This window comes from Danio rerio, chromosome 7 (assembly GCF_049306965.1).
Source record: "Danio rerio strain Tuebingen ecotype United States chromosome 7, GRCz12tu, whole genome shotgun sequence".
NCBI lineage: Eukaryota > Metazoa > Chordata > Actinopteri > Cypriniformes > Danionidae > Danio > Danio rerio.
The window spans coordinates 15,088,411-15,102,173 of record NC_133182.1 but is presented as its reverse complement, the minus strand read 5'-3'; the positions used below and the strand labels follow the sequence as shown (position 1 = coordinate 15,102,173).

Below are 13,763 nucleotides of genomic sequence, written 5' to 3'. Positions count from 1 at the left end.
AGAAATTCACTTAAAAATAGAAGAAAATGTGGCATTTACTAAGCATTCATTCAATATATCCATGTGCACAAACTTTTGAACGCGATAATTCTTTTAACAGCACCAATAAAGATCATATACAGGCCTAGCTATGTGTATTATATGTTAATGTGTTAAATAAAAAACAGATACAAACACCACCACACACATATACAAAGTCCAAAAGAACATAAATAACTGCACTTAATTGCATTTCGGCAGAATAACAACCGTTACATTAACATCGAGATGTGCAGCAGCGTTGAATGTTTGATGGTAAATTCACCGACCGAACAAAAAAGAAATGCAACGCTTGTGAGCAAAACCAGATGGGTATTATTGTGGAGCACCGTTTATCATCCACTAAAAAAAATACAATAATAAAAATAATAATATAATAATAATGTAGACTATGCATTCATTTTTTGTGTGTTTTTTTTTTTGTGTACATGTCTGGAAAATATAATGGAAAAAACTAATAATAGATTGTAATATGTTTTTGAATTGCACTTTAGTAAAGTGTACAGTACATCTCTTCCTTAATGAATGATACAGAATACTGTTAAACTGATTAACTGTAATGAATAATGTAATGTCAGTGTAAACTGTGGTGCATTGTGATGGTGTATACATTATAAAAATGTAGCCTATTGGATAAATTGTTCAATCCAGTTGAAAACTCGGTCCTCTTCATAATATAAGGATCATGCCCAACATATGTGGTTATTTTCTAATTATATCTCCTTTGAAATATGGTATAAAACAAAATACAGACTTTCCCCTATGTTTCCCACTCAGTTATTTACTTTCTCCCCTCTAAATTTTGTGCCTCACCAGAACCACTAGATTGTAAACAACCTAATGGTGAATTGGATGAACTAAACGGGCTGTAGTGTACAGTACAGTATGAGTGTGTGTGTGTGTTTGTAAATGCAAGAGTGTATGGTTGTTTCCTAGCAATGGGTTGCACTGAAAGGGCATCCACTGCGTAGAACCTATGTCGAAATAGTTGGCGGTTCATTCCGCTGTGGCGACCCCTGACAAATAAGTCAAAGGAAAATTAATGAAGGAGTAATTAAGTTAAATAGGTAAGTTATATCCTGTGGTGAGTTATAAATAGTTGTCAAGTGGACAATTGAAAAAAAAAAGTCTTAATGGCTAATAATATTTTCCTTAAAATTGTTTTTTAAATATAGAAGTGTGTTAATTCCAGCCTACCTAAAATAAATAAGATTTTCTCCAGATAACAATATATATAATAGGAAAAACTATGAAAATGCCGTTATGTGTTAAATAATATTAATATTAGTATAATATTAATATTAGTATAATAATATTTCATAGGTCTAAAGAAGTTTTTTGTCTCATATGACACAAACACACATCAACTTGCAAGCAGTTTAATTGTTGACATCCAGGCTCCTGTAATGATTTCTCACATGATGGCCTTCAGTTTTCAGATTCCAACGCAGAAAGCATGAAGAGAATCTATGGCAAATTCTGCAGCCGACACAACGAAGCAGTCAACTTCTACAAGGATCTGCATGCCAGAGACAAACGCTTCCAGGCCTTCATCAGGGTAAATGCTTCTCTTCTTTGTTTTGGCCATTCCTTCCATAAGGAATACCTAACAGTCCTTCAATGCCTCTTTATCTCCAGAAAAAAATGAGCAGCAGTGTTGTCCGGCGCCTGAGCATCCCAGAGTGCATATTACTGGTCACTCAGCGGATAACAAAGTACCCGGTGCTTTTACAAAGGATCCTGCAGCACACCAAAGGTGAGATTCAGTCGGACAGCTGGGATTTAAAGTCGTAGCTCATGCAAAAAATGAAAATCTATTCATTTACTCACTCTCTTGCGCTTCCAAACTTATATGGGTTTCTTTATTCTGTTGAACAGAAATGAACATATTTTAGCTGCAAACTAGTCGCCATTAACATCCATAGTAGGAATCCAGCAAAATATCTTCTTTTTGTGTCCGACAGAAAAAAATAAAGGTTTGGAGGGTGAGTAAATGATGACAAACTCATTTTTGGGTGAACCAAAATGCTATTTTTGAGCCACAGCTGTGGAGTAAAGTCTCCGTACTTCATCAGTGCTTAAGAAGTGCACCAATATTTCACTCTCAGTAAACACGGCTGTCTTACAGCTAAACCAAATACACGAGAAGCAACCTGTAAACACTCCACGCTCACCGCAAACCACTTCCAACTGCTGCACAGCGAGTCTGAGAGGCTTTTTGGTCACGTTCCCAACAAAGAGATTTTAAAGTGAGTGTAAAAGTTTAACAAATATCATTTCAGGGGCAATTTAAGAGGCAGCTTATAGCTCTCAAGAGGACTTTAAATTGCCAGTCTAATAGTCTAATATTACAGTAAAACAAAATGGACTGGTCTGTTGTTTATAGGAATTTGTTGCAATTCAGTTTCAAAATACAGTTGTAGCCACACTGCAAGATGGTCGCTAGTTCAAGTCCCGGCTGGGCCAGTTGTCATTTCTGTGTGGAGTTTGCATGTTCTCACCATGTTGGCTTGGCTTTCCTCAGGGTGCTTCGGTTTCCCCAACAGTCCAAAGACATGCACTATAAGTGAATTGGATGAACTAAATTGGCCGTAGTGTATGAGTGTGAATGTGAGAGTTTATGGGTGTTTCCCAGTACTGGGTTGCAGCTGAAAGAGTCCGCTGCATAAAACATAAGCTGAATAGTTGGCGGTTCATTCCGCTGATAAACAGGGGAATAAGGGTGCTTTCACATCTGTGGTTCAGATCGTTTGGTCTGGACCAAGGGCAACAAATGATACATTGTAGCATTTTTCTGCCGTCTTTGGGTCTTTTTCACAGTACACTGAATGCTTTGGTCCGAACCAGTTGAAAAGAACCAAAATGCAGTCATGTGACAAAATCCACATCACTCACTGGCCAGATGTTATTGAACGTATTTCCTAGACTGGTTTTCGATTGGTCAGAATTCACGTGCAGGTAAATGCCAATGGAACTCCCGTAAGTAAACAAACCTGCAGACACAAAATGTGTCTTTTTAATATAGATGGACGACTCTGCTGGTTGATTGTATCCCTGCTCATAGTATACTATATAGTTTTTATACATTCAATTCAATTCAATTCAGCTTTATTTGTATAGCGCTTTTACAATGTAGATTGTGTCAAAGCAGCTTCACATAAATGGTCATAGTAACTGAAACAGTGTGGTTCAGGTTTTAGTGTTTAAGTTCAGTTCAGTTCAGTTTAGCTTAGTTCAGTGTGATTTAATCATTACTGAGAGTTCAAACACTGAAGAGCCAATTCATCGATGCTTAGCTCAACCAATCCTGAACCATGTGAGGCAGTGGCGACAGCGGAGAGGGAAAAAAAAACTTCACCTGATGGGAATGAAGAAAAAAAAACGTTGAGGGAACCAGACTCAGTTGGGCACGACCATTTTAATTTCTCCGCTGGCCAAAAGTCTTGTGCAGAGCTTCATTCGCTGTGGTTTAGGCAGGAAGATGGCCTCAGCGAAGACTCGTCTGTCCCTGGAACGTCGCTGGAATCAGACTCATGTTCTCCACTCCCCACGACCATCAGCGCAGCAGCAGCTCAGGATATGGCCTGGTCCCGGATATGGAATCCTTGGGATCATCACGTCGCTGGTCTTGCATCCAATCAGTGACTCCGCATAATCTGAGGACCTCGGGATGAGTATCCCCAGGTGAAAATAGAGAATAAAGAAAATAATTAGCGTAGCTGCTGTTCATCGTGTATATAAGCAAGATGCAGAAGCCTGTGTGGAACCCGCTAGGTGATGCATTGAGTGTATGCTTTACTAAACAGAAAGGTCTTTAATCTAGTTTTGAACTGGGAGAGTGTGTCTGAGCCTCGGACGTTATCAGGAAGGCTATTCCAGAGTGTAGGAGCCATGAAAGAGAAGGCTCGACCTCCTTGACTTGATTTTGCTATTCTAGGTACTACCAGAAGCCCTGAATTTTGAGATCTTAAAGAGCGAGTTGGTTTGTAGCGAGACAGAAGGTTGGTTAGATAAACAGGAGCTAGATTTAGAGCTTTATAGGTGAGAAGTAATATTTTAAATTCAATACGAAACTTAACAGGCAGCCAGTGTAAGGAGGATAAAATTGGGGTTATATGATCGTATTTTCTAGACCTGGTCAGAACTCTGGCAGCTGCATTTTGTACTAATTGAAGTTTGTTAATAGAGGATGCTGGGCAGCCAGCAAATAGAGCATTACAGTAATCCAGCCTCGAAGTCATAAAAGCATGGACTAGCTTTTCTGCATCTGAGATGGATAGCATATTTCGTAATTTAGCGATATTTCTCAGATGAAAGAAGGCAGTTTTTGTGACATGGGATATATGATTTTCAAAAGTTAGATTGCTGTCTAATATGACACCCAGATCTTTTATAGTAAAGCTAAAACTAACTTTGTATCCCTCTAATTGTAAATTGAGTTGCGAGATCTGCTGTGTGCAAGATTTAGGCCCAATAAGTAATAATTGGTAATAAAAAGTAATAATAATCACTTTAGTCAAACTATACATTTCGAGAATGAAGCGCGGCTGCGGCTGAAAAACAATATTTTAATGCATTGCAAACGGCGAAGGCGCATCGCAAGTCACTTCTGGAGGAGGCGTGAATTCATTTAGCTGAACTGCGACATGCTCATCTTCGGGAAATATTACCAACGATCCATCAGATAAGGTGTTTCCCTCTCTATTTAAATTTGTTGTTAAAGCGCTGTCAACAAATATTTTTCCTTCACATCTCATAAGATGGGACAGCGCATCGAACTACGGCAGCTGGATTAGTCCAAAATGGCGCTGTAATTTTTGTGGTTGGGTCTGTTTTAGTCACCACAAATGAACCACTTCAGGGTTCGTTTGAAATCATACCAGGACCACCTCTTCAAGCAGGTTTCGGTACGCTTTTTTGGTCCGCTTTTGGTGCGCACTCGAGTATGATTGCTGCATTTACACCTGCCCCAAAGAACCGCACCAAGAGTGAAAATTAACTCCAGTCTGATTAAACCGAACTAAATAAGGCAGGTGTGAAAACACCCTAATACAAAGGAAAATGATTGGATGAATGAATAAATAGATGAATGAATACAGATGAAAGCAGCAGTAATCCGGGACCAAGCACAACATTGGGCAGTTAATGATAAAAAGAAATTCAAATTGATAAAAAAAAGGCAGATATGGAGATCAAACTAAAATCTCCACATGGTATTGATCAACCTTGAAAAAAAATTGACATGTTTAAACATTAAGCTGATTTCAGTGTGAAATTAACTTCCTATTTTCACCCAGTTAACAGTGAAATTGCCGTCCTGACTATGTCTGGACTAATATTTGATGTCAAACTGATATCAAGAGACCTTCTGGGAAGCATTATGTGTAGTTGTGTGTGTGTGTGTGTGTGTGTGTGTGTGCGTGCGTGCGTGCGTGCGTGCGTGCGTGCGTGCGTGCGTGCGTGCGTGCGTGTGTGTGTGTGCGTGTGTGTGTGTGCGTGTGTGTGTGTGTGTGTGTGTGTGTGTTGGAAAGAGTACTGAAAAATCATACTTAACTTAAAGTACCATTACTTGCCCAAAAATGTAGTGCAAGTAGATTAAGTTGTTCAAACTACTCTAATATCTGTTGTAAATACTACTCAAAGTATGAATAAAAAAATAGCTCTTTTAAAAGTACTCAAGAGTAGTGAGCATTACGCTGTAAAATACTGATGTGTTTACATGTAATTTGTGGTTGTGTGTAATTGTAACATTCTGTAGTGCATTTAGTTATTGCCTACCGGACACACAATGTTATAAGATGTTAATATTAGGTTAGATTTAGTTCCATGTCAGGTGACCAGAATTCAATGTCTAGCCAATGTCCAAGGACAACGTTATTTTAATGTGCAATAATGACATCAAATTACATTGATATTTGGTTGATTTTAGGTTGTGTTGGAAAGTGACCAAAATCCAACATCAAGCCAACATCTTAAATCATTGTCATATTAATGTCAAATACTGACATTAACTCGTCACATTTGGCAACCAAAATCCAACATCAAATAGACGTCATAGTGGTAACGTCTACACAGTGTGAAGGTGTAACATCATTAGACGTTGATATTTGGTTACGTCCCCACGAAGTTTGGGTACAACTTCAATCTAACGTCTTGTGCCTGCTGTGTGTCTAAGGCCTTTTTCGGTATTCATACAGTAAACATCCGTTATCTTCTCATCAGTGACATGCATCTAAACAGTCTCTGGGTCAATGCGTGTAAAGATTTTGGACATCTTCTTGGACACTTTTAATGCTTCCAAGCAGTTTGCTGCAGTTATGAATCGCCCATGTCTTGAGGTGGTTCATTATGATGCGATTTACCTTCTATGTGCGATTTGATTGGAGAGGAATCACAGGACTGAATTATTTATTCCCCACAGACAAGAAAAAATAGTGACTCCAGGTTAAAGGAAACTAGTGGAGTAAAAGTACTGCACTAAAATGTACTCAACGGAAAGAAAAATAACACAATTTTAAACTACCTTATAAATGACAATTCCTGAGGAAAAAACTACTCAGTTACAGTAATTTGAGTATTTGTAATTTGTTATTTACAGCACTGTATATATGTAACCCAGTCACTCTCTGCGTGCTCGCTGGCCTCTCTGCATTGTGTTGTATGTGTGTGTAAGGTGGGAAACAAAGCAAAGAGAGGTTTGTGATCGTGACTCGACCATTAATTTGACAGCAGGGCATCTATCAGGGTTGACACAAACTGATAGATGAAAATATGGCTCACTACGCATTTATCAGCACTAAAGTACATCAAGAGGCTCAAACATCGCTAGAATCCTCAGAATATTTTAATTCAACAGTGTCATGGTGACACCTTGTGGACAAAGCCATACACTGCCCTACATATATATAAACTATTTTACAATATGTTGCCAAAATGTGTGATAAATTGCACAAATGACCTAGGAGGAGTTTGAAAAATAAAGATTAAATTAAAAAGGCTCTAACTGGTGTAATAATTTTATGCATGGCAACAAAATCTTGGATGTTTTGTTCAGCTTAAGTCAGAAAATCATTGGGAAATAGTATTTTGATTTTCAAGAAAGTGAAATAATGTGCTATTATATTACCATTTATGGTCCAACCTTTCTCTATGTGTGTGTGTGTGTGTGTATACACCTGGGTATTGGAGTAGATTTAGGACCATCCTTCCAAATGCGGTTGTTTTAGGTTTTATGGTTTTGGTTGGCCTGACACTTTTAGGGCAAAAAATAAATAAGAAGAAGAAAATAAGAACGAACCTCTGATGTTTGTACCCTAAACAAACCTGCATGTATATGTGTGTGTGCAGAGAACGAGAAGGATTTTGAGGACTTGACGCAGGCTCTTCAGTTGTTGAAGGATATAATTGCGTCGGTGGACAGTAAAGTAAATGAACATGAAAAGAAGAAGAAGTTGAAGGAGATCTACGGCCGAACGGACAGCAAGTCCATCACGCGGATGAAGAGCGGACAGATGTTTGCTCGAGAGGATCTTGTGCGCGGACGCAGGCTTCTTCATGATGGGCCTCTGCAGCTGAAGAACACAGCCGGACGACTCAAAGGTATAGCTCTTATGTTTTATTTTATTTTATTAAAAATTTTATTTACAATTTTATTTAAAATTTCTATTTAATTTGATTTTATTTTCATTTAACATTTGAAGTTTATTTAAATTTTTACAAATTTGTATTTAGTCTTTGTATTTATATCACTTATTTTTATTGATTTATTTATTTTATTATTATATTATTTTATATGAGATGAGCTACTTCAAGTTGCTTATTACTTCATTGCTAATAAAAAAAAACATAAACAAATAAATAAATATATTTGTTGTAATTATTTGTTGTAACCTTTTAATTACTACCGAGTATTTGTAGCAGTTTAATGTAATCCATAAATCAGTCAATTTATAATTAACTGAACATTTTATGTGAAGCTGCTTTGACACAATCTACATTGTAAAAGCGCTATACAAATAAAAAGCTGAATAATTTGTTTATGCATTATATAAAATATTAAAGGGCACCTACGATGAAAATCATCTCTTGTAAGATGTTTGGACAGAACTGTGTGTAGGTAAAGTGTGTCCAAAGTCTTATTGGAGTGACATAAACACAATTAGTCTCTCTCCGTTTTTGAAGCCGACCTCAATGTGATGTAAGAGTGCGGTTTCCCTGCCCCGGTTTGTGGACTTTAAATCAGGTTTATTTTGTACATTACAGATATCCACACAGCAGTTGATATTAACGGGTAACTCTTTACAATAAGGTTCATTAGTTAATGCATTTACTAATATGAACTAATCATGAACAACACTTGTTTAGCATTTATTAATCATAATTGAACATTTACTAATGCATTAATTACATTCAAGTCCATGCTTGTTAACATTAGTTAATACACCATGAGTTAACGAACTAACAATGAACAAATGTATTTTCATTAACTAACGTTTATTAACATGAATAAATACTGTAGTAAATGTATTGTTCATTGTTTGTTCATGTTAGTAAATGCATTACTTAACATTAACTAATGAACTTTATTGTAAAGTGTGATCTATTAACGTGTATCCTGACACATTTGCTTGCAAAGTTAAATTCCTCTGCTGTGTCTGTGCCTGTGTGTGTGCGTGAACTTTGTAACGACATTGTATGTAACTCATCATTGCAGAAAGGCTTGAATTAACTCCTCTACAAATACATCAAATAATCATTGGGAAAGTTCTTACTGTAGTATTTCTCACAAATGTCGCATGAGACCTGCTTCCTTTATGTCTGTCACATTGCTGTTTACCTGACGCAGCCGGAGATTGAGGCACACTCTGACAGGCACATGGGAACAGTGGGCAGGGAGAACTAGCATTAAAGGCACAGGCAACAAAAACTACATAGTGTTTAGAGCAGAAAGTTCAAATATTCTAAAAGGTATAAAAAATAATCCGATTTTGAGCTGAAACTTTACAGACATGTTTTGAAGACACAAAAGACTTATCGGAAACACTTTACAATAAGGTTCATTAGTTAATGCATTTACTAACATGAACTAATTATGAACAACACTTGTACAGCATTTATTAATCATAATTGAACATTTACTAATGCATTATTAACATCCAAGTCCATGCTTGTTAACATTAGTTAATGCACCATGAGTTAACATGAACTAACAATGAACTACTGTATTTTCATTAACTAACATGAACAATTACAGTAGCAAATGTATTGTTTATTGTTTGTTCATGTTAGTAAATGCATTAATTAACATTACCTAATAAACCTTATTGTAAAGTGTGACCGACTTATCTTAAATCTTAAAAAAGGGGTAAAATAGGTGCCCTTTAAAATAAATTATATGAATATTATATTGTGTTTCAGTAAACATTGTATTTCAGTAAACATTCATAATAATCAACTTTAGATGTAATGGATTTTAAATGATAACTTTATTACATTTTTTATTTAGTTTTTACTACAATCATTCAAATACAAATGTCCAAAATTTGGCACATCTACATTAATATTGCATGATTTTTGTGGTTCCACAATATTTTGGAAGTGAATGTAAACTAACATCAGTATCATGTTTTTGTTGTTGTTGTTTGTTTGCTTGGTTTTTGTCGTAGATGTCCATGCTCTTCTTCTTTCTGATGTCTTGGTGTTCCTTCAAGAAAAAGACCAGAAATATGTTTTCGCATCTCTGGTGAGTGGTTGGATTTTTTTATACCAAAATCAGCATGAAATCTGAATTTACTCCTATATTACGCCATCAATACATATTGCTCAAAACTAAAAACTTTCGTTCACAGGTGGACTACAATGTTAAATAATGTAAATAATAATAAATATTTAGTGTGTTTAATCATCTAACATTACAGTCTTTGTGAAATTAAAATTTACAATGTTTATTTAGCTAGCGCACGTTGTTACACGTAATTTACAGAATTCACTGAAAAAAGAGTTTGTTTTGGTAATCTTTAATCAAATTCTAACCATTTGCTTCTGTGTTTGGAGCGGCGCTCCATCTCTGATGACTACAGTTTGATGCTTCAGCCGAAATATTTTGTCACACTTTATTTTGATGGTGCGTTTGTTGAATTTAAGTACGGTATATAAGTTGTTGTTTTTTATGTTTTATTTACATTTAGTCGTTTAGCAGATGCTTTTATCCAAAGCGACTTACAAATGAGGACATGGAAGCAATTTACACAACTATAAGAGCAACAATGAATAAGTGCTGTAGGCAAGTTTCAGGTGTGTAAAGTGTAAGAAGCAAAATGTATTTATTTTTTCTTTCTGTAATACAGTTAGCGGTGGAGCCAGAGAGGCAATTGCAGATTAGGAAAGAAAGTGGAGACTAAATAGTTGAGTTTTTAGTCGTTTCTTGAAGACAGCGAGTGACTCTGCTGTTCTGATTCAGTTAGGGAGTTCATTCCACCAACTGGGCAGATTGAATGCAAGAGTTGGGGAAAGTGATTTCTTCTCTCTTTGGGATGGAACCACGAGGCGACGTTCATTCACAGAACACAAGTTTCTGGAGGGCACATAGATCTGCAGAAGTGACAGCAGATAAGAAGGAGCAAGGCCAGAAGTCGCTTTGTAAGCAAACATCAGAGCTTTGAATTTGATGCGAGCAGCAACTGGCAGCCAGTGCAAACGGATGAGTAGCGTGGGTGACATGTCAACTTACACTAACTCCAACCCCAACCTAACAGTCTACGTACTGAAAAATCTAATGAGAATTAGTTGGCATGTAGATGCAATGTAACTTAAATTCAACAAACGGAACATCAAAATAAAGTGTTTTTAAGGACAACTTTTGTGTTTATTGTATCCATCAATTAAAACAAGAACGTCTTCATGACTGAGTTTTTCTTCATGCTCTTTAAAAAAATTAAAATAAAAAGTAAAAATAAAAATAAGTCACACTTTATTTTGATGGTCCGTTTGTTGAATTTAAGTTACATTGCATCTACATGCCAACTAATTCTCACTAGATTATTCAGTAAGTAGACTGTTAGGTTGGGGTTGGGGTTAGGGTTAGTGTAAGTTGACATGTGTTTGCAAAATTTCTTATAGTCAGTTAAATGTCTGTTGAAGGAGCAGACATTAAGCAGACAGTCTACTAATAGTCAAATGGACCATTAAAATAAAGTGTTACCCAATACTCTTAACCAAACCCCTCTTACTGTTAGTTTGCTATGAGGGAATGATGCGCAAAAATAACAGCCCCTTACTTAATATTCACTCTCAGTTGGAAGCACATCAACATACTGACATAAAAGCACAGCAACTTTTAGTTCACATAGACTTTAATAAATGCTATATGAGTATTGTTCACTCATTGTTCATCATGTTCTTGCTAATGAACTAGTGGACACAATGTTGTTCATACCCAGTGTGAAGTGTGTCTGTGGTCATTCATTTGATTATTGAATATTATTGTCCTCTCTCTTCCTCCGCCCTCCTCATTCTGTGTGTGTGTGTGTTTCTTGTCCACGGCAGGACCAGCGCGCCACCGTCATTTCCCTTCAGAAGCTGATTGTGCGCGAGGTGGCACATGAGGAGCGCGGCCTCTTCCTCATCACCGCCGGCATCGCAAACCCAGAGATGGTGGAGGTTCACGCCAGCTCGCGAGAAGAGCGCAACACCTGGATGCAGATCATTCAGGATGCCATGCACTCCATGTGAGTAAGACACTTTCACATCCACTGCTGGTCAATGGAGAAGCCAAAAGCTTTTTCTTTTTTGAGAAGCTAAATAATTTGGAAAGATGAAGAATTCATTTTGTTCTATCATTTTATGTTATGTTAACGTGCTATTTTAATAGCTAATTTCTAATAACTGATTTCTTTTATCTTTGCCATGATGACAGTAAATAATATTTGACTAGATATTTTTCAAGACACTTCTTTACAGCTTAAAGTGATATTTAAAGGCTTAATTAGGTAATTAGGTTAACTAGGCATGTTAGGGTAATTAGGCAAGTTATTGTATAATGATGGTTTGTTCTGTAGACTATCGAAAAATATAGCCGAAGGGGGTTAGACTCGGAACCCCATAAAACACTATATATCAATTCTATATTTTTCTTGATTGTACTTGTAGATTATTACGCATGAAAATACTCAGAATACATGCAAATACGGAAATGTACTGCAAGTAGCATAGACAGCAACGAAAATGTGTTGGGGGACCCCAAAAAGTTTATAGATTGTTTATTAGATTTTATGGAGATGCACTACCACTCGGCGGCGTGGTGGCACAGTGGGTAGCGCTGTCACCTCACAGCAAGAAGGTCGCTGGTTTGAGTCTTGGCTGGGTCAGGTGACATTTCTGTGTGGAGTTTGCATACAATCCACAATCCCACAATCCAGAGATATGCGCTATAGGTGAATTGGGTAAGCTAAATTGTCCGTAGTGTATGTGTGAATGAGAGTGTATGGGTGTTTCCCTGTGATGGGTTGCAGCTGGTAGGGCTTCCGCTGCGTAAAACATATGCTGGATAAGTTGGTGGTTCATTCCACTGTGGCGACCCCTGATTAATAAAGGGACTAAGCCGAAAAGAAAGTGTATGAATAAATGCACTCCCACTGCAGAATCATCTTAATCGATCTAACAATATCCAAATAATATATTAAGTCTTCTGGTGAAATTCATATCACAATATATATCACAAAATAAAAAACTGCACAATGATAGATTTTTACAATATTATGCAGCCCTAGTTTTAAGGTATATTCAGATATTATATAGGTAGTTGGAGGCAGAATTATTAGCCCCCCTGTGATTATTTTGTTTTCTTTTTTAAATATTTCCCAAATGTTGTTTGACAGAGCAAGGAAATTTGTCTGATAATGTCTTTTCATCTGGATAAAGTCTTATTTGTTTTATTTTAGCTAGAATAAAAGCAGTTTTTAATTTTTAAAAAAACATTTTAAGGTCAAAATTATACAGCATATTTAAGATATATATTTTTTCGGTAGTCTACAGAACAAACCATCATTATACAATAACTTGGCTAATTACCCTAACCTGCCTAGTTAACCTAATTACCCAAGTTAATATCACTTTAAGCTGTCTAGAAGTGTCTTGAAAAATAATTTGCATAGTATTATTTACCGTCATCATGGCAATGATAAAATAAATCAGTTATTAGAAATTAGTTATTAAAACTAATATGTTTAGAAATGTGTTTAAAAAAATCTCTCCTTTAAACAGAAATTGGGGAAAAAACAAACAGGTGGGCTTATAATACTGACTTCAACTGTATATATTTGTATGAATATATATATATATATATATATATATATATATATATATATATATATAATTGACTAAATGACTAAATAATTTTGTAATTAATTACTTAATTTAATAAGACAAAAATTCAGGGGCTGAAAAGGGGATGTTTTTTTTAAGACTTACCAAAAGTGTTTAGTTTTTATTTTTCATTGGTTTACAGAGAAAAAGATGACGATGAGGGCATCCCGAGTGAAACAGAAGAAGACAGGAAGCTGCTTGAAACCAAGACTAGAGAAATGAGAGGTGAGAAACATGATTTCTGTTAATTTAGCTTTTTTTTAGTTTTCGAAAGTTTCAAATAAATTTTTAAAATAAATTTACATTTATTATTAATTATTAATAACATATTTTCTTATCATAATTGATGCATATGTGTGTGC

At 36.1% G+C, this 13,763-nt stretch overlaps 1 protein-coding gene across 9 annotated transcripts in view; it reads left to right on the top strand.

The window, feature by feature from the left end:
- Positions 1–13,763, top strand: part of LOC108190639 (A-kinase anchoring protein 13) — a 95,147-nt gene that overhangs the window by 66,245 nt on the left and 15,139 nt on the right. For all 9 annotated transcript variants that reach the window (XM_073908108.1, XM_073908107.1, XM_073908105.1 and 6 more), the window contains 6 exons: positions 1,472–1,597; positions 1,678–1,795; positions 7,387–7,638; positions 9,705–9,781; positions 11,584–11,765; positions 13,544–13,626. In XM_073908108.1, coding sequence (XP_073764209.1) covers positions 1,472–1,597; positions 1,678–1,795; positions 7,387–7,638; positions 9,705–9,781; positions 11,584–11,765; positions 13,544–13,626 — 838 coding nt within the window. The remainder of the gene's footprint in view (positions 1–1,471; positions 1,598–1,677; positions 1,796–7,386; positions 7,639–9,704; positions 9,782–11,583; positions 11,766–13,543; positions 13,627–13,763) is intronic.